The sequence below is a fragment of the Triplophysa dalaica genome, chromosome 23 (assembly GCF_015846415.1).
Source record: "Triplophysa dalaica isolate WHDGS20190420 chromosome 23, ASM1584641v1, whole genome shotgun sequence".
Taxonomy (NCBI): Eukaryota; Metazoa; Chordata; class Actinopteri; order Cypriniformes; family Nemacheilidae; genus Triplophysa; species Triplophysa dalaica.
Genome location: NC_079564.1, coordinates 10708661 through 10735344, shown reverse-complemented (window position 1 = coordinate 10735344; position 26684 = coordinate 10708661). Strand labels below are relative to the sequence as shown.

Sequence of the window (26684 nt, the reverse complement as noted above, 5' to 3'; positions counted from 1 at the left end):
ACCGACACATTCTCTTAGCCTGGTCTGTGGTTTATGACTACAGCACCTGTCTGTCAAGCACAAGTGAGAGGGAGTCTATCTATCAACTGACTAAACACATGTCTGTAAGACTGATCATACATAAGATCTGAAATGATCTGACCTCATCGTCAGCTAAAAAGGTCCATCTTTCATTCTATATGTTCCTTCCACTTTCATAACTCACTTCCTCTTTCTTGACATCTAAAGTCTATCTTTCTTGAAGACCTCTCAAACATAATTAAAATCAAAAGGTCTGATTGGCTGGAACAAATCCCCAGCATCATGCGCATTTGGACCAGTAGGACGTGACTATCAAGTGGCTCAGATAAAGGAAACAGGAAGCTGTGGTCTGCCGTCTCCGTGTTTTCGTAATACCACATGACCATCACACAGGGCAAGCCTGGCAGATGGCTGTAGATGCTAATCTGGTATAAGCGGTACTCTTGAGAGGGGGATGTAGGGTTCGCTCCTAAAACTGAGGGGATGAACTAACATAGATGAGCAAAAACCTAACACTTCAAAAACCGACGACGTAAAAAATCTGACAATGACTAAGAGGCAAAAATGAGAAATGACTGCCAGAGGAAGAATGAGACAAAATGATGGAGAGAGATGAGATCGAGAGATTGTCATTTCCCATCCACAGCCTCACAGGAAGCTCTTCTGCGGTCTGGGTCGCTTCCTCGTTTGGAGAGAGGATAAGGGAATGCGAGTGTGTGTTGGTGTATGCGAGGAGGCACCCGGACAACAGAATCCGCAATAAAATGAGTTATCAAGGGTCAAACTCGGCTCCAACAAGTGGAACTTTGCATCTGTCTCATAAGTCGAATGGAAGTACGGCAAACTCTTTGGAAAACATCCCAACATAGAAATAAGTACATGTTCACACTCCGTTCCAAACCTGTTTATGACTCTTTCCTCATTGAAACACGAAAGAAGATTTTTTTTATAAATGTCTCAATTGTTTTGTGTTCATACAATAGAAGTCAATGGGGTTACCAACAGTCTTCAAAATATCTTATGTGTTCTGCAGAAGAAAGGAAGTCATAGAGATTTGAAATGACATGAAGATGAGTAAATGATGGAAGAATTGTCATTTTTGGGTGAACTATCACTTAAATGTTCTTTAATGCACAAAAAGAACAAGACGTTGTGTCTAACCCTATGAGCAATATTAATAGTGATGCTTGTCTTAAAAGTCATAATTCCATAAAAAGATAATTCTTCATAATTTCATTCACAACCTTAAACGTTTAACCCAAATAAATGCCTTTTTAACAAATCCATAATGGTTTCACCCCTAAATTAAAGTACTGTCATCAGTTACTCGCCCTCTTGTCATTTCAACCTGTCTGACTTTTTTCTTCACAAGAAGATATTTTGAAGAAAGTCGATAACCGAACAACACTGGCCCCCATTCACTTGCATTCGTTTTGTGTCCATACAATAGAAGTGAATGGGGGCCAGTGTTGTTCGGTTATCGACTTTCTTCAAAATATCTTCTTCTGTGTTCTGCAAAAAAAGAAAGTCATACAGGTTTGAAATGACAATAGGGTCTGTGAATGATGACACTCTTTAATTTCTATCAAACGGATAAGGTCAGCTGAAACTGTAACAAGCACATAAGGTATATGCTATTAACTCTGAGGGGAAGTTTTCTTAAAACAGCCAATCAGATCAAAGCTCGGCTCCAGATCGGTTTCCCTTCATTAGCCAAAGCAGAACCACTCCTTTGATAGTACGACTGGATGATGGGCGACGCGTTTAATCACAGCAAAATTAAAAACGGTTGATGGTTGGCAGTAAACAAGAGCAGGAGAGAGGAGAGAAAACCTGTTTTGGTAAAGAAGGGTGTGGATCATCAAGAAATATACTGTTGGGTTTTGTTGATGATTAGAGGTAGAAAGGGGATTACACAACAGCGGGGCAGGTTTAGAGTTGTGCAAGGAATTGGGGTGGGGGTTTAGAGAGAGAGAGAGAGAGAGAGAGGACGAGTTGCACTTGTTATAAGATTCTCGCTCTCTTGCCGAGAGAGATAGTGGGGGTGGAGGGTGCTGTGGGGGCTGCCGTTACTACATCTGTTCCTAACCATCAGTCTCACTTTCCAACACACTACACACACACACACACACACACACAAAGTCGACAGAAAGAGGTTCCAGCACATCCCAGTTTCAAAGAAACTCAACACATGTACATTCTGAGGGGTGCAGTGATGATTTTGGTGTTATGGACCTGTTTGCATGTGCATGTGTGTATGGGTGAAAGCATGTGAGCCTTGAGTGTTTATTAGTTTTTCAAAAGCACACAAGGGTGGAAAAGTCTTCACACTGTGCCAAACCGAACAAGCACGAATGCCGCTGGTGCCTCTCTCTCTCTCTTTCCCCATTTGCTCTCTTCTCTCTCTCCTCATTTGCTTACTCTCATCTTGTTTCATCTTCAATCTCGCTCTCTGCCTCTATCCCTTTAATGGATGTTTCATTTTGTAGATTAAGCAAAACTTTGGCAAAAGAAATTTGGGTGACGAAGAATACAGTGTCAAAAAAATAGCACTAGAATAGGTTGTGTAGTAAGAATATACAGTAAAATCATTCAAACTGTTTACTTAGGGGGTGAAGGAGATGTTCTACAAGACAGTAAGGCAAGTGTGATGTGCACTTTTGGCGAAAACCTGCCATTAGTTGAAGCCCCCTGGGGGTCTCTAGCGTGTGAGGAGCCCATTGAGGGGGTAAAAGTTTCCCACAGTCCGCTGGGAATCTCCTCCACTAACACACAACATCAAGATCAGTGGTAATTTCACATAGAACTGCGCTTTTTTCTCATTTTCTGCAAAGCGTGTTAAACTGAACCGGGTGTACCATGGTAAAATTTTATAGCAGAGAGCATTAGCAAATTAGCCAAAGTATTTACCTATGAACAGACTAGAGGTGGGGGATGTGTAGAACTGGAAAGACGGGCATTTAAATTCTGCGTGCGCACATACCACGCAAGCTTATAGGGAATCTGCAGCCGCACAACTCCGCAGAAAGCTGTGCTGAATTCAACAGAACTGCGACACCCATCATTCAACTTTTCACTTCAGCCTTCCCATTCGCATTTGAAACACACTGGATAATGTGTATTCCACTACCAACAACAGACTCACACTCACAGATCTGCTGAATTTATTTTACCACGGCTTCCACAGACGTTCTCAGATAATATTGAGGAAATTAAAAAGAGAAGAACGACTGGATACAAGAACCATAACTATTCTATGTGCAAAAAATCCCACAAAAAAATGGCCAATTTGCATCACTCAAAGAACAACTAATCGGACGCCTCGATTTACTTTGATGATTTCATCACCAACTTGTCCTCCCCTCCACTTTACCACAGCACACACATGTGACCGCCGTGTCCACATGGCACCTGACTTTTTATTAGCCATGCATTCCCAATCTAAATTTACCATTATATTTGGGCAGGAAGCCACAGCATCCCCTGCCAGGCCACAAAACCAAGCATCCTATTTAGTCAAAAACCTTTAGCTTACAAGACTTTTCCCTTCCAGAACAGGTTCAGAACAGATCTGGCCCAAATTCAATCTTGTTTAAGTTATTGGCCTCACTCCTGGGATGCAAATGACAGAGCTGGGGTGGGTTGGGCATTCCAAGGATGGCTGCCAGACAATAGCTCCAAACCAAACTGCCAAAAGTGACACGTGCACTTCAAAAGCAAGCAGATACCTAATGGAGCGACCCTGGTGCTTTCGGGACTGTGTATTTTAACCTGCCAGGCAGAAAGAGTCTGTTTGCCGAGGATAAACATTTGGTCATCATCTATAAACCCTCATGTCGTTGAAAATCTGTATATATGTGTGGAACCCAAAGGAAGACGTTTTGAGAAATGTCTCAGTGGTTTTATGTTCATACAATGGAAGTCAACGGAGGCCAATGTTGTTTAGTTACCAACATTCTTCAAAATATCTTCTTTTGTGTTCTGCAGAAGAAAGAAAAGTCACACAAGATTTAAAAGACATGAGGGTGAATAAATAAAATAATTTTCATTTTTGGGTGAAGTTTCTTTCTACTCTAAGAAAGAGCGAACAAGTCTGCAAAAGTCTAGAGGGATGTTACAGCAAATCCAGCGACCATATGTTGGCTGTTTATTAAAGCCTCCAGTGTCTCTCCTGACATCCCAGAAACAGGCGAAATCCAGACTCTCTTGTGTGAAATAAGTATTGGCCAACACAGATAAATGAAGCTGCGGAGGAAGGAAGCTACACTCCTATACCCTTGCATGAAGCGCGAACGATTTGTTTTTTTCACTCCCCTCATTTATCCTCTCCACCAATCGTATGTTTGAGTAATTCCGAGCGGCTGGGGCCCATCCTCCACCCATTCAGTCAGCATCCTGCCCTGACTTGCCAAAGCGAGTTACACAAATCCTCTCTCACACACACCGAACACTCAACGACAAATAAGGCTCACTCAGTCACCATCATGACTATCGCTTTACTTTAGGTTTTAAACAGACTGTGACGCATTCTCGCGTGCAATACGACAGCCTAAACTCTTCTCATTCTTCCTCTCTCAGCCTCAAGGGCAAAGATCGGGGTATCACTAGAGCACTATGTTTACAGATACATCTAAAAGGGGGCCAAACTAGGACAGAGTTAAAATATTTCTCTCTCTTACTCAAATAAATCAAACTCTCCTGGCCATTCATTCAAAGCCTTTTATTTGTGCTTCATTCACGCGAGCTCCACAATCCCAGAGTTGACGCTTACACAAGCTCCTTCCCGCTTTCAGAAGGCTCAATGGGGAATAAGCCTCTGATCTTTATGTAATGGCCCACTGAACCAGCTTTGTGCTCAGAGCAAAACACAAAACACAATGGAACTTCATAAACCGCATCCAAAGTCATAAAAGAAACTTCCTGCAGCAGAAAACTGTCCTTTTCGGCGTGCATTGTGCGAACATCCAGCCAAAAACTACTGCAATCCGGCAAATCTTGTAACCTGACACGGACAAGCGGTGATTAAAACCTATTCAAATTTGTTGAGCTTTTTCTTCAAGGTAGGGGTGCACGGTGTCCTGGTGCTACGGTAGCATTGCGATGCTAAAGCTTAAATAAAAAACACTCGATTCCTGATCTATTTTTTAAACGGTAGTAACGGAGAACAGTAAGTAATGTTGACTTTGCGCATTAACATTCATTTGTACACTTACATCTGCCTTTTTGCTGAGTTTCTCTTCTTAATGCTTTGAACGACTTGGACGGGATAATGATTGACGTTCTCACATGAAAAAAATGTAGTACTACTACAGCAAACTTTACTTATCTTCCTCGATACTAGTGCTTTAAAGTTTTACCATAGTAAATATTAAAGTATACTACAGTATTTGTTACAACTTATCCAATAACAACAGTCAATACAACAAAATGTTGTAGTGTACAGTATAATACAGTTTACTACACAAATGTGGTTTATTTCCTAGATCATAAGATATGTTTATGGTACCGTGATAACTCTACGTTAAGGTTTAAAGAGATCTGGCGTCCCAGATCAGAATCTTTCACAAGTGGGTATCAAGATGCGTTGTAACACCCAAACTTGTTTACAGTTACTTATCGAGACATTATCAAGTCATACAACATAGAGAAGAGTTGCACATATTAACACTCAATACACTGAAGATGCTGGTCCCGCCTCCTCCTGCTACTTACTGGTTCATTTGGAAACGGAGACTGATGACATCACATGACACGGGATTAAACTCATTGTTTAGGACCGACAAAACTTTTAAATGACCAAATGACTAGTGCATTTAGAAACAATATAATACCTCATGAGGATAGTACTTCCTGTTGGTGCTTTAAACTCACAATAAAAAAAAATACACTAGGAGACATGTTCAGGCTAAATAAACAGATGATGGGTTTTTGAATTTTTCCAGAGATGTGATGATAGAAGTTGCCGCCTCAAGGCTTATACAGGGTGTTGAAACAGTGAAATGAACTGGCCTAACAAAAAACGTCACGATTTGAGCATGACTAACATGGTCCAAACTACGAGTGTGAGAAAATGCAGTACTTCCCTCAACAAAATCAGTTCAATGCCTCAGGAGCAGAACAGAAACAACATACGCTCAGCGAAAACAAATGAAGATGAGTGGCCAAGCACAAAAACACACCAACAAAAGGAACCATCAGCAAACATTTAAGAAGTGCTTATGTCTTTATCTTATTGTTCTCAGTCTGGTCATCTTCGATCAAAGAAGAAGATGTGCTAGTTCACGCGTGAGTAGTATTTAAACTCTCACATAAAATGAATTATCACGACCATTCGCAAATCTAGCTTTGTCTTGTTCTGATGTAGTGTTTAGTCAAAACATCTTTTGTGTGGCTGTTGTTTGCAGCGAGATCGCAGTATCTCTTTCATCTCAGGCCTGCAGCCACTCAAACAGGTTCTTGCTGGATGACAGTGCCTCACCTCTCAAACAAGCCTCAGGCCCAATCACCGCACTGTGTGTCATCATTATCTCAACATCCTCAATGTCCAACGAAACAACTTTACATACTGATGGAGAAACTCACAATCTGGTCCTGTTCTGTGACTTTTCAACAGATGCGCCACAAGTCTGAGCATGGGCGACTGCAGGCACTCGAGACCGTCGTTTGAGCAACAGGCCGTGACTCATACGAGCGCTGAACGTCACCAGCTATCTGAAAACTAAACACGCTCCTATGAATAGAAGTTGCTTTGCGAACATCACCTCTTTGGTTTAGTTTTGCTTATAATAATGATAATAATATGTGATGCAAACCCTAAAAAATCTCCGTCCGGAGTGTGAAATGGGAATACATGGCAATTCCAAGCCATTAACTTATAAACATTTAGATGATGACGTGATGAATCAAGAGGCGAGTTGGAGAAACGTGCATTTTCCTCATATTTTGCGTGAAATATGGCAGCATCGTACTTTCACCTAGATAACACAGCTGCTTTGCAGAAGAGAATGCTGACCTTTGACCTCGCTACCTGTGAACACCGAAACAGATGAGTAAATATAGCTAACTATACTCATTCAGAATGAGCAAACCTTTTTATTAAACAAATATTTGTATATATGAATTAATAAAAGATTATATTAAATGATGCTTATAAAAATTTAAAACCAATAATTGATCAATTTAAACACTGATGTCTTGTTTCTATTCTTAGCATCTTCCTTAAATAATATGCTCTTATGGGAGAAGACTGATATGAAACGCATATGTTTTGCTTTTTAAATCAGCAATTAACCGGTTACCTCATCTCGTAAAGATGTTTTGTAATCTATCTTGTTTTTTAACATTACCCAGCTATTTTATATTAACAGATAATACAACTTAGCTCCGTCTGGTATTTTGTCTTTAGATCTCTTTGAATTCTTTCTTTTTAAAGCAACAGCCACAAATACTTTTTTTAATTCCTTTCTGTATCTTGTTGGCAAGTCATACGTAACAACCCACCTGAATGAAAAGCTAGATTACACGTCATGCAGAAAATGCAACATGTACGTGAGGTGCAGGTGATGTTTTAAAGCATCTTATGAGCTATGATGTACTCTGACATACTGAAGATTTGCACATGGGTTGTGTCTACCTCAAATAGAAGATCCACACACATGGATATCAAAGCGTGTTTTTGCTGTAACAGACCACATGCACGTGCGGGAGTGAGGTGGTTGTACTTTGATAAATGACAGAGGGAAGGAATGCGAGCCAGGGATGTAAAATATGCGAACGTAACACAAAAGACGGGTTCAGCTGGAATAATAAAAGAATGGATGCAAAAACTAATTTCAGGTGAAACTCTAAACATGTTCAGGGTTTAAAAGCAGGCCAGTCGTCCATGCTGCATGTGCAAGCAGTGAAGATTGAGAGGTTGCGTGCTCACGCGTACAGGTAGCCTCGGGTTGGGCCGGACGGTTAGGTATATTTACCCGTCCTCAGACGAGGTTGTATTACGCAGCCGCCGCTCGGGGTGGAAGATGGACGACGGCGCGCCTCGCGTGTCAGCACCAATGCTCACACTGCAGGGAGACCACAGAGAAGGAGTTTAATATGCATGCCTATAAACACACACACACATTTCATTCGGGATGACAAAACAATGAGGGAAGAGGCACAGACTTTTGACCTTGAAATCTGTTATAAAGTAATAAAAGCATTGCAAAACCTGCTGTGTTGAATCACATCCCTATGAAAAGGCCCATCCCTCCCCTTTTAATCTCAACGGCTGGAGTTTGACCTGCAGTCAGGGTACATTTTAACTTATGCCAAACTCTCCCCAGATGCTGCTTTGAATCAAGTCAAGTTACTAACTATCTTTATTTCTCCACGCATCAGAATCGCCGCCTGCAAGAATGAGAATTGGATAGGGGATACATTTACATTTACATTTAGGCATTTGACAGACGCTTTTATCCAAAGCGACTTACATTGCTTTACCCTATACATTTTACATAGGTATTTGCAATCACCTGGGTTCGAACCCACAACCTTGCTCTTACCACTGAGCTACAGGAAAGGGATCATTCAAAGCTTTACCCATTGGATGGTTGGTCATTAAATGTTTGGGTTTATTAGATGATGCGTTTAGCCAATACTATAGGCTGTAACAAAATGATTTGAATGTCTAGGTTTGTCCGGAAGCGTTCACCCTTTTGGACTTTGAAGGTTTGCAAGACATTTTGCACCATAATTCATTAATTGTAGCCTACTGGATGCCCATTCTCCTGGGAAATATACCTTCTTGACTACAATAACTAATAAACATCATTCAAAGGCAGGCACTTATGGTGAGAGTGACACTAAATGTAGAAAAATTTCATTATTATATATCATAGATTATACAAAACAAAACAAAATTTGCACAACTTAATAAACAGTATGCAAGTAGTGGTACAATAATATTAGCAGCAGTTCAAATTGAGCTGTTAGCATTTTTATGTGTATTTAGCAGTTTAAAACAGGCTTAAGAAAACCTTCCTGTCAGCGGATCGCAGCTGTATGATTTGTATGTATGCTTTTATCCAAATCACATTTAACATTTGATCAACACGCTAAACAGTACTGATAGCCTAGTTAACCAGGCCATGTTACTAGGATGATAAAAGCTGAAGTAAGCAAGGGAGAGAATGAACAATGTGAATTTTTTTTTTCAATAGACATTAAAACAAGACAGTTATTGGTTAGTATGTTTTAAGTTGTTTTCAGAAAGTTGTGATGGATGCTGCGGTGGAGACCTGTGCAACCAGCCGTCTCCATTCTTCATTTATTAGTTCTATGTTAAGGATTCAGCAATGTTTCTTTACTTTGACTGGGATTCACATCTGCTTTTAAAAAACATGAATTTGTGATCTTGTGTCATGTAATGTTACAAATTTCCACTGACTTTCCAAATGTGCATGTAAATCACTGCAACTAACGTTTCTGTGCTTTTATAGATGTATTCGAAGACCCGTCAAGTCTGAGAGAAAATACAAAATAATTGAATATATCTTCATATGACATATCAGGCCACTTCATCCTCCCAGTGTTCAATGGATCACAGGTGTGAAAAATATTCACCAAAGCTGTATTAATGGTGCTTGGAGTGTGCTCCCGCGACACCTCTTCCATTGTTTTACACCGAGACAAAAAGGAAGTACATCACGTTGTTTACTTCCGTATTCAAAAATAAGGTGGATAGAAAATGTTAAGAAAAATCACCAGTTTGATGTTCAATATTAATAGTCGTTATATGAATTAATAACATTTCGAAAGGTAAGAAATATTCATTTATTCTTCGCAATTTATATCGACAGATATCACTCTGAATAATTGGCTATCGGTGGAGAAATTTAGTATCTGTGCATCTCCTTGAGAATCATTTGTCGAATGACGAGTAAGCTGACTGCAGACATGATGGAGGGATACAGACAAATACAGATGAAGAGGAGGAGAGTTAAGTACGCAGAGTTATCCTCTTTGTGAAGGAGCTTTTCAAGGGAAGAGGATACGTGCAGAGGGGGTGATGGACTGTGTTTAAATGTGAACGAGTAAGCAAGAGAGAGAGAAAAAGAGAGAGACAACCTAACTGGCTCAAGACAGATGACCATAAAAAGTTCACAGCAAACTTTAATGCCGGTGGGGGATGGAGAAATGATGGCGGGACGAGCAAGGGAGATGGAGGAGAGATGTGAGAGAGATGGAGGAATGGATGAGAGACGCAAGACGAAGATTATCAGATTAGTGCTGGTAAGACTGCCTAATTGAGAGGCAAAGAGGCAGGTATATTGGGCTGGGTGGAGGAGACATTTTAGATGGCTGTGGTCTTTAGTGTGTGTGTGGATCTGAAGCTCCATCCCTTTGAAACACACCTAGTCTGTGTGTCATCTTCCATGTCAAATCCCTCCGATAATGATGACGGGATACTGACCTCACCGAATATTACTGGCTTTGCGTGAATCGAGCAACAGTCACAAAAAAGAGAAAACAAACAGAGAAAAGTGAAGAAATAGTGAACCGCGAACGTTAAGATCAGCATCTCTGTTGCAAACACAGACTGTAGTCCCCATCACATTTCAAAAGAAATGTAAAATGTGAAAAAAAAATAACTTTCAATAAGGACGGTTCAAAAAACTTGTCGCACAAGTTTAATGTTGGTCTACAGAGAATGGGAACGTGACGTCAGCAGCGCAATGCATCCTGTGACACCGACACCGCAGTAGAGACTGGGAAATAGTGGATGTAGAAGTTAAATTTATTTCATATGAATGGAGAACGCTTTCTGTGTTATGAACTGCCATATCTGCTCTCATGACCGGAGGGGAAAACAGATTTGAAAAGAAGCGCACTTTTTCGCTTCCTAGCTTAGAAACAACACAACGGTGAAAGTGCAACTAAATGAAAATAAATAACTTGGTCAAATGTGGCTTTGTCATTTGTATTTATTATAACAGATCCGCTAGAATTTATAAGAGCTCACACCATGAGAAATGTGAAAATACATTTAGAAATGTCATATGTGATATAGCCCTTTGCGATCCCTCCGTCTCCATAAGGGAGCGCTCCTTTGAATAAACAAGGGACTCAAATACAAGTCCATCTATTCTAAGCAAGTGCAAGCAGCTCTTATATTTTTTATGTACATACAGTGTACATACGGCTGCTGCCCAAAATGCAATGCACAATAACATAGATTCCCAAGCTCTATAGCTCCACTGATGTTTGCTTTTAAATGTCTAAATCGATCAATTCCTCTGTGTGAGTTTGAAAGAGTTTAAACAGCTGAACACAGTGTCAAAGAGATCTCCCCCGTTACAAACCATGTCACAAGGTCACATCATTAGCAGCATGCCAGGATTCGGTCGTATTTATGCTAGGTCCCCGTTCAGTGAGCGCAGGTATACGCTACATCCATATTTGGGTTAAACCCGTTTGTGTAGGCACACCATGTGAATACCTCCACCTCCGTATGCGAGCATGAGCACTTCATCGTGTGTGTGTATGTGTGTGAGAAAGAATGCTGCTGCTCTGTTTCAGGGGCTGGATGACAGGCACGGACAAGTGCACGAACCGACGTGTTTGAGAGCAGTTGGCGCTCTGAGATATCGCTGTTTTCTGCTTAGCACAACACCCCCCAATATCAGTTTCAACACCAAGAGACGGAGATAAAACCCAGAGAAAGAAAGAGTGACAGAGAGGCAACGAGCCTAAAAGAAAAGGTTGAAAAAGAGAACTGATGAATGAGTGAAGAATGCAAGGTGGTGCACGCATGAGGTGAGAATCTAGACAAACGGGACGGGCCAGTTTCCTCGTGCTGCTTGAAGAACTGAGCTGTATTAACTGCTCACTCCCTGGCTTGTTTTCTTTGTTTCTATTGAACGCCAGGGATAATGGGGGGGGGGGGGTACGGGCGGAGGGAGTTACTAGAACCTGCACCACCATGAGGTCTCGTATCCTTATCAATGCAGACCGTACACCCTACAAAACACTGGCCTACAGAAGGGTGGAAACTTGTTACTGCAGACGGCCCGATAGAAGAACTACCCACCGTACTGGTGCAGACTCACAAGTTTGTCAAGTTTGACACCAAACAATAGTTGATAAATAAAATGACTATAGTTTTAATTTAATGTAAAGCTAGGGCGGAAGGTTTCCATCGATGTCAGGCTTGACATCTTTAGGCTTGAATTTAGGCCTATTTTAAACCTGTTCACAAGAGAAGAATTGTTCTACAAGGTTATTTTGTGTCAGTTCAAATTAAGCCACACCCATAAATCCAACTTCAGATAGAAATAAAAGGGATCAATGGGATCATGAAAAAAATAAAGATGAAAAAAGCACTATTAAAATGGGACAACTGCACCATATTACTTTAGAGTAAATAGCCACGAGCATCGCTCCAACACTTTGGTAAGATGTTTCTTCAATCATGAAGTGCCTGCAATGCAATAAAAAATAATGGAGAGGAGAAAACTAAAATCATCTGACTACTCAATGTGTGACAACATGTGGAAACTCCAGTACAGCTTGAGTTCCTTTTACAGCCAAGGGCTTGGTTTAGTACAAAAGAGTGTTTGCACATCAAACCCTGGTTGTTTTCACAGAATCCTTAGTCAGAATTTTTAACTTCCCATGCAACCTTGGGCTCGTATGTTGACCTTAACCACGGACGATGAGATGCCACCACATCCAGTTTTCAGCAGTTACATTTCATAGTAACATGAATGACGGAGGCAAATTATAAAAAAGCACAAAGAAATGCAACTTCTCCAACCTGATACAAACAATGAGGAGCTTTGTGAATGCAAACACATTTCAGGTATTCACCATCACCCAAGAGGTTGACTATCACTCCTAAACATCTCTCAATACCTGAGCATTCGTCATACCAGGCAGAGCCTTGTGCTGTGCAGGAAGTGGCTTTCATTTTCAAATAATCTCTGGGGTCGAGCTTGCTTTATGCAAACCAGCTCTGTATCTGTGCGAACATCTCAGATGCGCTGCGTCTGTGTGCACTTAGGTATATTGTTTAGTCTGTACATGAAAATACCGTCCTCCAAAAATTTTTTTAGAAAAGGTTTTTGAGACAGGCCCTTAAAACAAAGTCAATTTTCAAGGATGCAAAGTAAGATCTGGTTCTTGTTGCACATGTGTTTTTTTGTTTTGGGGGGAATGGGGGACCTCTTGCCCCAGCTGTGGTGCAGGCACTGTAGTTCCTGGCTCTTCAGAGGTTAAGAGATGATGTAAACAAGCCCACAAAATGAGGGGTCCTTGGCAACAGACGACTCAGCTGTCAAACCTCACAGGTGCCTGCGACAGGAACGCGTCTCTTACCATTCGCCTTGCAGGCGGTAAGCCTTTATTTGGGCCTGAACGGCACATATGGTGTTTCAGTTTAGTCGGACTTCACAGCGGGGTACCGGGTGACTGGTCACATGGGCGAGGTTAGAGGACAGCAGAGTCTCGTATTCGAGCTCATCTCCATATCCATGCAAATACTGATGGGTTGGAAAGAAAAGCAGGGCTTTGACACAAAAGAGCGACTGAGCGCTGGAAAGGTTCCTGTAAGCGAAGACAGACACTGGCACTCGGCTCGCTTTCTGCAGAGAGCTGTGGTGTGAGTTACAGAGGACTGCAGATGCGGGGTCCATGCTGAAAGATCAGTGTGCCATTGACAGCTGCCTGGAAAAAGCATACACTGTCCACCCCTCATTACAGATGGTGTGTGTGTGCACACAAGCTCGATCTCATAGAATATCTCTGTCCCCCACCAGCCTATCCAAAACAGGGCAGCCATTTTAGGATGTTTCTTGAGGGAGAAACAAGAGCCATGAATGAATAGAATAGTAAGAATACATAAGGAGCTTCTCAGGCTGGGTTTAAATGTGTGGGGTGTAAAGGACTCCTGTGATCATCTAATCTCTTCCCTCCTGTTGTTCTTGTTGTTGTGATCACTTTCTATGTAGCAGACGCATGATCCACAAGACAACTTTCGTTGCAAATCGAGTACGGGGTATGCATCTGAAGGCATGTACAGCTGTCTTTTGCTTACTGCGATAATAAACTGTCTTTAGATTCTGCGACTTCCAAAACACTACTTGTTCTCAGGACGTATTTCATAGAACTTTTGAATCATACATGGAAAAAAATCAAGTTGGGAAGCAGTCACATTGGAATTCCCTCCCATTTTCACTCGCTCTGCAGTGCTGGTCGGGGTTGCACTTTATGGCAGAAAGGACACAGTGGGCCCATGGCGTTCTCATTTGACAGTTGTCCATCTGTGCAACAAATAGAACATTCATTGAAGGGCAACAGTGACAGCGCACCCCATAAATCCAAGGGCACACAGTGTCCTCTCGAAACCTCGGTCTGCACACAGCTTAGCATCGCTAACTACAACAATTGAATCATCATTGAGTCCTGCAGATCAGAAACATCTAGCGTAACATCAGACTTAACCTTACTGGTGGAGACAAGTAAAGCTGAAAAATGATGCCCAAATGCTTAAAGTAATTTTTTCTGACACTGCATCCTACCAATGACCGATGTAAAATAGCTACGAGTGATCAATTCATTTAAAGGGACAGTTCACTAAAAAATGAAAATGTAGTCATCATTTAATCTCCTGCCATTTCAAACCTGTATGACCAATGGGCTCTCTCGGTTGATGTCCTTAGGGCAACATTTAAATCAACCAATCAGATTTCAGCAATAAGTTTACAGTTTATTTTAAGTTTAATCTTGACCAAACAACTGTGGTGTAAATTGAATAGCATTGGTTTTGTGTCCAAGTGAACGGGTACCGCCGTTGTTCTGTTACCAACATTCTTCAAGATATCTTCTGTTGTGTTCTGCAGAAGAAAGAACGTCATACAGGTTTGGAACAAGTGGATGAGTAAATGATGACAGAATTTCCATTTTTGGGTGAACTATCCCTTTAACATTATAATCTTTCTCCTCGCTTTTGATTTGTTGCAGTGGTAATCAATTTGGTTCAAAATCCAGCTTTACAATGAAACCTTTGCTTGAGAGGAACTAACACAACTGTGTCCTTAAAATATCTTACAATAGGAAGCATCTTTTAACTTATATTAAATCACTCTTTTAAGCGCCCGTTGAGGGATAGGTGTGGTTGTTGGTTTCACAAAGTACACTCTGAAAATCTCTATACACCTGAGAACACAAAGAGTCGAAGAGGAGGGGGGGTACCTCCAGGCCTTTTCAGGCCTGTTACTCTTGCAAGCTCCTACAAGTCATCCTGAAAGAGGCCCAAGATGCTGTTGCACACATCCTGTCCTCACTACAGAGTGAATACACCAGCCATCAAGAGGGATTCCATCACAATTGTTCACAAGTTCAAAGCAAACGGAACCGAATAAACAGACAGTTAAGTCTTCTGGTCAAAGCTCCACAGTTGTTATCTATCAGTTTAAAATAACACAGACGATGTCGCATCTGATTGGGATTTGCTGAGAATAACGCACTATGACTCTAGTTAGTCAGGTTTGGAGGCTGGCTGGATGCCTCTCTTGGTTTTCCGTCATCTGTTTAGAAAACTGGAAAAGGAAAACGACTGGAGGGGAGACTGATGTCCAACTAGTCAAATATCCCTCATACAGCACGTTATAATGGAGCTCTTTGTCAAGCAGAGAAGAATACAGCCTTCATCGAGCTGATGCTGTGACCATCTCTGCCGCTCACACGTGTGCACACACTACACAGGCATGTGGTGACCATGCATAATTTGTGAAACCCATTTTTTTTCTGCCCTGCAGTACAAAGCTTGTCAGGGTGAGAGAAGACATGAAGTTGTGAAAGCGCTTAACTAGACGGCCTAGAGCAGCTCTCTCAGATGTTATCTTCAGTCCCTGTGCATTCCCTCACTCCCTCTTATTTCACTCAATCAGTTGTGCACCTCCCCTCCCCTCCGGTCCACTATTGGCTTCTGTTACAACGTTACATGGCTTCGAAGCGAGGATGCAGGCCAAAGTACAAGGCCAAAACATCAGCCAACTGGTGCTGTATCGGCACCCACCCACCCACAAAGGCCCCGCCTCCGAAAACCTGTCCCATGTGACTCCCTCCAGCCAATCACAGCCTTGGCCGCCAGCTGTTTGCTATTGCCGTTCGCCTGAGTGACAACCAGGCTGGCGCTTGCAGAAGGGGTCATCCATCACACTCCAGCGCATGCTGACGCGGAGGGCTTCTCGGCTACGCTGAAGCGACTCCCTAGCATCACATCACGTACTGCCTCCCCCCGCCTCCCCTGCCTGAAATAAGAGTCACATTGTTTTTTGCCTTCGTACAGCTCCAGAGTTGCTGCGCGGGGTCTCTCTACATAGGCTACTGCCTCAGGACACACTCCTACAAGGAAGCGATTCATCTGGAATTGGGGGGGTGGAGGCATTGGAACTTCAGTGAATTTGAAGGCTGAGTGTGTTATAGTCCTAAATGTGGAAGCGTGATGGTTGGCATCAGGCTGACCATCCTACGAAAGGCTGCAGAGAAGCAGTTTGTGAACAAAGAACGAGCGAAAACCAAAAACGTCATAAAAGAGAATTCGAATTGAATTCAGATTTGATCTGTTGTAAACCAAAGGACTTTACAACTTATAAAAGCAACCTACAGTTTCCTGCTGTATGGCAGCATATGTCCCTCACAAGATAAATTTATTCATCCTCGCATTGTTCCTTAAGAGTCAATGACACATCAACGATCTTCATGACAAATGTGAACGACATTGGCTGATACATAAATGAAACAAAGTACACAAGAATGGCAGCAGTCAAAGGAGGGGTGGTCATTACAAACCAATCTCTTTTGAAATTCCATGACACTCTGTAGAGGCGTTAGCACACCAGCGTTTTGGCTACAGTGCCGTAAAGGCCTCATTAACATCTCTATAGACTCCCTTAATGTTTGCCCACAGACTGATAAAGAGCGTCCCATCATATGTAAGCCGGCACCAGAGTGGGTACATATTGGTGGGTGGGTGACAGCCTACAACACAGTGAGGCTCTGAAAGGATGAAAGGGGTAAAAACACGCAAGAAAGGACAATTACAACTTTCAAACAAAGGCAACAGGCTTAGCCGAAACATCACATGGTTCAACAATGGATAAAGTCCTGGTTTCCTCTACTCATTTTTGAGAGCACTAAACATGAGAGCTTCTTGGACCACGACCTGATTAAGCATTTAATGTTATCACTAACAAAAGAGAACTAAGGGAAATGCTAAAATGGCCACTAAGCATTTATTTTCCTGTCAGCTTTTTTCGGGCAAAATCAAGGCTTTAGAATGCAACAGATTATTGACGTTCTTCTAAAGAACAATTCTCTTCATAAGCACACAACTTATCATAATTATGAGAACCTGAAAAAACATCCAGTATCCACCATTTCCTCTTCAGCAGAGGTCTAAAATGCTCGCACACAGTCTTGTGGGATTGGCCATTTCCTTAGAAAGGCAAGAAACCGGCGTTTGAAGAACAAACACAGACATGCAGCTCGAAAACAGTTTAACAGCATCAGATGAGGAATTCAATTTATATACATATTTAGAGATGTAAAAGACATTAACAATGCAAAACAGCAAAAATAAAGCAACAATTGAAGAAGCAGGTCAAAGATTTCTTTATAAAAAAAAACTACTACTCTTACCTGTAATTTTTTGGCAAGAATTGTGGCAGAATAAAACGATAGCAATCTGACAGGTAAAGTGATTTGATTTTGATATAAAATTATACATCAAACAACAGGCCACAAGACGTATTCTTCATCATTTAAAAGTGTGAGACTTTTTAAGCTTGTGCAGAACATCCTGCATGAACATAACAAGGTTTAATGAAGATCATTTTAACTACCAGTTCTAATATCCAATGTTTGGTGGTTTGAGCAAAGCAGCCATTTTGTCTGAGCATTGGAGATTTTTTTTAAGTTCTAGTTTCACAAAGACCCTTGATCTGATATTCTGGTGAGCGAATCAACAGCCTGGGTTATCTTCTCTTCTCTTTGATTAAGTTTATTATTGCCATTGCTGGTAACAAAGTTCACAAGCGGAGGTCAAAGCCTCTGGTTAATGATGAACAATTTTTCGACAGACATGTTGTACATGATGCTGATGATAGTGGAAGGAATGAGAAGGAAGTAAAGGTGTCCACAGTTTTCTCTTATTGCTAACTCTGATGAAGATGTTTTGAAATGTGGCAGTTACTGTTCATCCCTTCTTGTAATCTTGTTGGCAGGCAGAGGCAGGTCAGCTTATAGTGCGTCAGAACACACTGTTGTTTTTAACCACAAGGTGAAATCCTCCCAGACAAGAGTTGGAGACTGAGAAAAACTTAAGCCCATTGCTGTGTGTTCAATACAAGTGATGCACTGGAGTACCGGTCTGGTACACAGATAACAAAATATGCTTATTTCTTTTTTATTTAAAATTTAAATTGGTCGTTTTGTTGTTGGTGTGAATAGGGTGAAAACTATTTTAAAAAATTGTGACGTTCGCTTCCATTTCACTCTTTTTGCAGAAGATCTAATAACTGTAAAGCAAAGAATGCATTAAAAATCACAATTACATTTGGCGCATAATTATATTTACAAACGTATTTCATTTTTAATTGATTGAAATTTGGGTAGAAATGATGTCAAAATGCAGTACACCTTCATAGTCCTGAAAACATTTTTCCCCAGAAAATTCTTGACTTCTTAAACATTTTGGATGACTGGGTGGGTCCCTCAGAAATATCTGAGCGTGCAACCTTGCTGTGCAGGTGTTGAAGGAGGGCAGCGTTTCTGTCTGCTCATTGTGTACACAGCCCCTGATGGGAAAGGCCAGATTTCAGGAGAAGAAAGAACCCTGCTTGCCGTCTTTTGTGCATTCTCCTCAGGGGCGCGTCAGCAGAGCCTGCCCCATTGACTCCTTGTTTCCCATGGGAGCCTGACAGTGTCCCATTAACCCCAGACCAGTGAGGCAGACACACCTTTACCTTTTCACCTGACTGTTCAATTTAACAGCCAAAAACTGTGATTGAGGGCCCACCTTAGAGACACACTCTGCCCCCTCTCAACCTCGCACCACTGCTACTGACTCCATCACGCAGACGCTTTTATTTTGGAAACACTAGCAAGTTTATCAGCATCTGCAATCTTTTCTAATGCTGATGTCTGTAAACAGTGCAAGCGTGGCCTAGTCATATGTCAAAATAGATCGCCTCTCATCAAGGCGTGTTGTTCTACTTTTGACCACTGGTGTGATGCAAGCACTTGATTTAGTGCATCATTCCAAGGTTGGATTAAGGGGTTAGGTCAATTTTTCGTGAGTGGCTTGGGTGTGGCTTTTAGGAACCATTTATGACGGCATGATTCTTCGGCATTAATCTTGCGTGATACGACTGGTCTTAGTGGAACCATCTTGACTGGAAATCTCAGATAATTCTGAACGTGTGAGAAGTTTAGCAGAGACAGAGCAAGGATGCACCTCCTAGTTCCAAAGCATCAGTGAGTAAAAAAAGTAAATTAACACCAGTGAAGTTTCAAAGCCATGAATTCCTGCCTCCCCTCCCCATAACTCACTCAATGTTCTCAGACCCCCCTCCTACACTCACTCCCCGTCTCCGTATTCGTCCCAAGGCCAGACCAGTAATCTCATCCTCCCATCCCCCCTATGCTCCCTGCAGCTGTGCAAAGGGATGCTCTCAGGTAGAGGCCCATGTGTTTGCACAAGAGTTGCGAGAAGGTGTGTGGCCTACTTCTTTACAAGCTTGAGGAACGGCAGGACTAAGGGCATGCGCTCAGGTCTCTGTGGATACGAGGTGTGTCCTCTGTTTGCAGAACAAACAACAGTACCTTTTCAGCTCAGGCAGGAGGACTTTATGTGTGTGGGTGTGGATGGGTACGTGTATGGTTCGGTTTAGAAGACAAGGATGACTGAAAAGGTTGTTATGCACTTGAATTATCTGTTCCTTATCCATCGCTGGATAAACAGCTACAGGGAAGTTTAATGATCGGTTCTGCATGGGCCAACTTCAAATAGGAAGCAGTTTGCAGCGTATAACTTCTTACAACGTTTCATAGTGTTGCATTTAGCAACCAAACAAAATGTGATTGTTATATTATGAAAAGAACATGAGTGGTGCTTGCCTGAACAAATCTTCTTGTCCATCATTGACTACCATAGTAGTGAAAAAGGGCATTGGTGGTCAAAAGTGCCCGATAACTTTTTGCTTTCCTACATTCTTCAAAATATTCTCTTTTGTGTTCATCAGAACAAAGACATTTACACATATTGGAATCAACTTGAGGGCGAGTAAATCAAGAGAGAATTATCACTGGTCACTGCTGTGATATTCTGGTTTCTATATGTGACTCAGATCCCCTTATTATACTTGCCCAGGCAAACACTACTAATTATCATATACATACAACACAGTATATAATCTAAGGTACACAAACGACTTGCAAAACAATGACTATAACAGTCAAAAACAGATCTCCTCAACATATTTGCTGAGCTACACCGCAGGATTACATCTCTTCCCAGCATGCACTGCAGCTCTCAGGTAAGATGTCATTAAGGCAGCTCATCCTTTCGGGCTATATTTGTTGTCAGTCTAGTGGCGGTGTGGCAAAGCAGCTAAGCGGACAGAAGCGAACCGCCACGTCTTGGCTTTCGATTAGCGCCTGCCATAAGACGACCAGATTTCCACCGTTTACACAAAGGCCTTTCTGCATCTCCTCAAAAGTGTCAGATGTGGAAAATGCGTGCACCACCCATTGTTAAGCTAAGGGAAAAATACCCTTCTTGGGACATAAGGGAGCTCATGGTTTTAAATCAATCACACTCGAGCTGACGTAGCTAGTCGCATTAAATTCAGTACGCTTCTGTATTTAAAAATAATGTAACAAAAATAATGAAGAAATAAAAAAATATATAATATCCGATTAAAGACATGGATATGGCACCTATATGATGTGCACTCTCTCTCTGCACACATAATTAGGCCAAAACTGGTTCTGCGATGCTGTTGCCCTTTTTTTCCCTTTCGACAACCAGCCTCGGTCTGTCTGCTCCACCCTCTCTGCCCTCCCTCCCTCATTCTCGCTCCCTCCCTCAGCCAGCTCCACTAAGCAACAAGTGCTGCCTGTGAGTACCACCCCTCCCCCCGTCCCAGCCTCCAGAAGCTATCGCAAATCCTGCAAGCAACTGCCAGCTGACAAAACTGTTTAGTCAGCAAGAGAGAGCCAGGCAGGGAGGAAGAGAACAAGCAAGCTAAAGGCTCGAGAGAACAGCGAGACAAGGCAGAAAAAGAGCCCTACATCACTTGCGCCACACTTCTCCGCCGTCATGTCATTTCACAAAACATCTTGAGAAAATGACACATGTGTTGAGGACGAGAGTAAAAGATCAGAACAAACAGATGAATGTGAAAAACACAGACAGTATATCATTAGCACACTGTGGAGGTCTGTCCTTCAAGCTTTCTGAGCCTCTAAGCAGGGAAGACAGCCAAACGGCTAAGTAACTATTGTTCGAACTTCCTTCATCTCTTCCCCCTCCACCTCAGAGGCAAGTTTCACTTCATGTCCTGCCTCTCATCTCCTTTTCTCAGCTTTATTCTCTTCTGGCCCTACCTCCCTGTCCTTTCCTCCATTGTGGCATTCTTTCACATCAGTGATAACCGTTGAGTTAGACTTTGAACTCTCAGCAAATACCAACCCTATTTGCTGGTTGGAGCAGCTCGGGGGAGAATCGGGGAAAGGTGATAAGACTGGCCACCATAACAGGGTTTCAGAGGTGTTTCTGGGCCTTTCGTCAAAAGGCAATAAGATGTGCTCAGCTTGATTACCCATTAGCCTGATGACCGCTCAAAGGCAGATGATTGGGTCAGTCCTCTGATGAATGGTTTACCCACACAATCCTACAGTTACTGACTTTAACTCAGAATAGACTACAACTTTCATGCAACTCACCCTTTCGATAGTCAACATAAGGGCATGAGAATAAAATTGATAGTTACTTACAAATTTCTATATTTTATACATCAGCTAGTAAGACTGACCACTTAGAAAAGCTAAACTGCCACGTTAGGCCCTCAATCCCTAAAATGACACATTTGTACTGCCCGACAACAATGAAGCACAGAGAAGGAGAAAGAGCAGCATTCATGAAATATCTGCATTCTTCTGACTGCATTAACAAAGTATAGACGGTGAAGGACTTCAAGCAGGACAACCACAAATATAGCTGGGGCCAAAGTGTCAGCACCCAACACTATTCTTGTAGTGACTTCCAGGCACACAAGTATGTCTATGTCATGTCAAATGAACCACTCATTGAACTAAAACACCAGTTTGTAGTGTGTTGATGCCATCAACACAACTCTTAGAACAGATCTAAAAGTTTATACCGTTGCTAGCATTCCTATATTGTCTTGGTGTGAATAACTTAAATGTCTTCTGTTAATCTAGTGCATATGAAACAATGCAGCCCGATCTGCTGGTCAAAATAAACGAAGGTAAAGAAACGCGTGTCAACCCCAAATTTCCTTGGGGCTCGTTTTACTCAATCTCTCACTCCATCAAATTTTTTCCCTACCTCCGCTTCATGCCAAATGGAGGGATGGAATATAATCTTATCTAAAAAAGGCAGGATAAATATAGCCTCCAAAGAGCCAGCCCATGAACGCCTAGGCCAAAAGCAGGTCCCTCTACATCGGGATAAAAGGATGCACACTGCCTTTTTATTACGTATTTGAAAGGTCTCGAAAAAAGTCAAAGTAACTTATGAAACCTTTAGAGAATCTTTATATTGTATATTAAAAAGTACATTAACAAACTTCCTAAATCTTGTTGCATTATTAAAGAATTAAAAAAAGTATAAATCAAGTAGTAGTGGGGGGGTGGGTATAGACTAATCTATTTTTTTGTTTGCAATTGATTTACTTTTTGATAACTACAATACAAGCAGCTTGGCCTGGATATACATTGTCGTGTAATAAAACGTTTAAAGTTTGACTGCAGTGAAGGAGGTATCTTGGGAATTACAATAATGAATTTAGAGATAATGTCAATACCCAAGACACTTAAAGAGACACGAGGGAGGGAGACACTTTTAATTAGCTGTTGAAAAAAATATCATGACAGAGCTCTAGATTGCAACTAAATGGTCGCATTTTACGACTATAACTATATTACGTATTATAAATTTAATGTGCAGAAATGTTATATTGCTCAGGCGGCGGATTCAGTCACTCATTTTCCTTTACTCTCCTTCAACCATTCACTTATCTATCATTACCCCCCCCACGTAATGCTATAATGTAGTGAAAGGACAGGCATGTGTGTTACAGTATAGTACGCAAGCTCTTAAAAGGGGCAGCAGCATAATAAAGACATCTGTTTATAATGTTCATCAAAAAACAAAGGATGTCAAGCTTCCCTTAAATGTACGTTTTGAGCCTTCTGAAGCGACAAAGTGGCACCTGTGTGTTACATATGACAAGAACAGTACAAATGGGATGAGCTGTTTTTATTTTCACTTTCCGAAAAAGTTACATTACAGAAAAACACTCACTCATTTTAAAGAAATTGTGTTCTCTTATACGAGTTGTTCACAATAAATGGAAGAAAGATTTAAGAAAGATGTGATTCAAATATGGTAAAGTGTTAAAAGTTTACATATACAATAAAACTAATTAAATCATAAACAAGGATTTGTATTCAATCCTAATTGATTTATTAAATTTCTAATTGATTTATTAATGTATTAAACACATTCGAATGATGTTTTGGTGATTCTTTTCTCGCAACTTGCCCAATGACTCGCACCGGTGCCACCCCTCTCAAATGTTAGTCTAGAGCCCTGTCACTAGGAACTTGACAATAGAAAGATCTTAAGTGTCTAAGAATGCAGACTGAACAATGTTTACACCGAGAAATGAAATGCACTAATCCTTCCATAAATCTCACACAACAACATTCGACCTAAGACATTTTGCCACCCAAAAAAAAAGTAATAAGAAAAATACAATGAGCATGCAGTCCACTCGTCCGCTTGAGAAGCTGCATTTCTACAAACAAAGATCAAAGAAAGATTTTAAAAACTTTTACTTTTTAACTTTTTCCTAAATGTTCAACATCCTTCCTACTTTCCCATTTGATCACTAGATCTTAACTGTATCTATTTGATAAAATCACTAGACACACCACAAAATCCATTAGTTAAGCTTGACTGAAACCAATGATTTGGTAGTCAGCAGACATTGCAAAACTACAACTGCGTACTTTGTAAACTCTATTATGTGCCCCTAACATATCAAAACCGCACACACGCTGTATGCCTGCTTTTCCAACATTTTCCTTAATTTTAGCCAAAGAGGAAACAAACAAAAACTGCATGGAAACATCGTCCTCCTTTAGTCACAACATCATCAAGCTCATCCTTTAATAATGTCTGCGAGGCCTCAACAAACACAATACGTGTCTGTTGCAAACCGTTGATATGCTGTCATTAAAATAATCTTGCTTAACATCATCTTTACAATCACACTAAAGACAGATCACGTGGGGCTTGTATTGAAGGACACGTAAGATCTTATATTTAGAGATGAGAGAAGACATGATGTCTGCGTAGTGATAGTGCTCTTGCAGCAGATCTAGGCCTTGCTCGTCTACAGTGTTGAATTTCGTAATGGAATGTGAACTGCTCATCCAGATCCGTCCTCTCCTCCCTGCCTCAAAAAAAGGGGGCCAAAGAGGCTAGAGGGCAACAAGACATCCTCATTTTACAAAGGCCCCTTTAAACGTATTTAGTTAAGAATAGCCATTCTTAACGGCGTAATTTGCTAAATACACTCAACATAAATGTGAGTCAAGTTACCAAAAGTACCTTAAAACACACCGTCGAGGATGAAGCAAAGGTGGCGAGTGGATTTGCCACGTTTACCTTCTGCCTCATCGAGGCAGCCGCTCCTAAAGTTTCTGCCTCACCGAGGAGGGGCGGGAAAGAGACGGAACAAAAATGCCTAGCAACCATTATCTAACCAGCGCGAGCTCGGCTGCTGTCTCCCGAGAGACCGAGCGAACACATCCATTCCTTCAGTTCACGCGGAAAACTTTAGAAAAACTCACACGACGTTTAAAACATCGGTACAAACTGTACCGTGACGAAGACCATATTAACTTCATCTGAATGAGTGGAAATAAATTAAAAAATATATGAAAATTTCTGACACAAAACCAACAGCGTTTTCCACACTTCATTTACCTCATCCACTACCTGAGCAGTCTAATCGCCGAATTTAGGCCATCCCAAAATAGATAAACAAACTTTGTGATGCAACAGGTTGTTGTCGATGTAGACTAAACAAACACGAAAGAAGACAGACCAACAATACAGAACGATTCACATTAAAAAGCGAATCTAGACAATCGATAATTATCGAAACGTGGCGCAAGCGGCTCGAGCCGAGACGATCAAAGTACACGCGAGATGAGCGTGTGATGCTCCGCGCGACAGCAGCAGCAACTGCGCGTTAGCTACCGCTAGCTAACAGCAACAGACTTTGAACCCCATCACCGCACGCACCAACTTCCATATGGTCTTTAAAAAGTTAGCAAAGATGAATTTAAAGCGACGACCGCTGAAACGCATCGCTGTCTCAAACTGCGTCAAAACATTAAACGCTGTTGTTTGAGGCAGGTTTGTGTAGTGCGGGTGAGCATCAGGTCTCTCCTCGCGCAACGAGGAAGCTGAAGTTGGAAAAAGTCTCCTCTTACTCCGCGTTAACTTTCCCACTGACTCCGACACAAACTCACGTTTAACACATTAAATAAACACACGACACCAAAACAGCAGGCCCGAGAAAGAGTGTTTGAGAAAAGCAGAGTCACTTACGTTTGACTTTGTTGGGGTTGGGTTGCTTACGACGAGACATGATGATGGTGATGATGAGCTGAGGAGAGAGAGAGCAAGAAAAAAAAGAAGCTGCAAAAGTTGTTCCGGACAGGAATCAAAATGGCGTTTGTAAAAAGATGCGCAAACTTCGTCAACTTTGAGTGTCCCCACTCTCCCAATTCCCCCCACGCCGAGATGCTTAAGGGAGGAGAGGAAAACGCTTTTTAAGTTTTCCTCCCACTGCGCCTCTCTCACTCGCTCGCTCTCTCTCTCTCTCTCTCTCTCTTCTCTAAAGCTGATAAGTAAGGCGGAGTATCACGTGTTGCTCCTACGCTAGTCTCCAAGGGGACGCGTGTTACTGAAGCTGCAGCCACAGACAAGCATCCCGGAGACAAAAGTTACACTGTCCGTTAAACTAAAAAAAAGCTTTATCCTCCCCTCGCATCCTTTTAATACGTTCCTCCAACCCGATCAAAGCCATTGACAGACGTTATCGAAGCGTTAACACTGTGTTGTATCCTATGGGAGGCCTACATTTGTCTTAAAAAAATACAATTAAACTAATTGAAACATTTAACGATGTATAATGTGAGTATTTTTTCTTTTTACATTTCAGAACGGCTCTGACAATTAATGTGGGTTACTACTTTACACAACAGTGACACTACTTTCAGAGATGTGTTAAGTTTTCAGGACTAGTTTTATCATCTGTGATGTTTTGTCTGTTGTTAGTGGTTAAAGCTGCAAA

The 26684-nt window shown here is 41.6% G+C and overlaps 1 protein-coding gene across 4 annotated transcripts in view; it reads right to left on the bottom strand.

The window, feature by feature from the left end:
• Window positions 1-26193, bottom strand: part of rreb1a (ras responsive element binding protein 1a) — a 47318-nt gene extending 21125 nt beyond the window's left edge. For 2 of the 4 annotated variants that reach the window (XM_056738305.1, XM_056738306.1), the window contains exon 1: window positions 25937-26193. In XM_056738305.1, coding sequence (XP_056594283.1) covers window positions 25937-25976 — 40 coding nt within the window. In that variant the 5' untranslated portion in view covers window positions 25977-26193. Of the gene's footprint in view, window positions 1-7994; window positions 8124-25936 lie in introns of all 4 variants that reach the window. The other 2 variants (XM_056738308.1, XM_056738307.1) reach the window with 2 other exon arrangements.
• Between the last annotated feature and the right edge of the window lie 491 nt (window positions 26194-26684).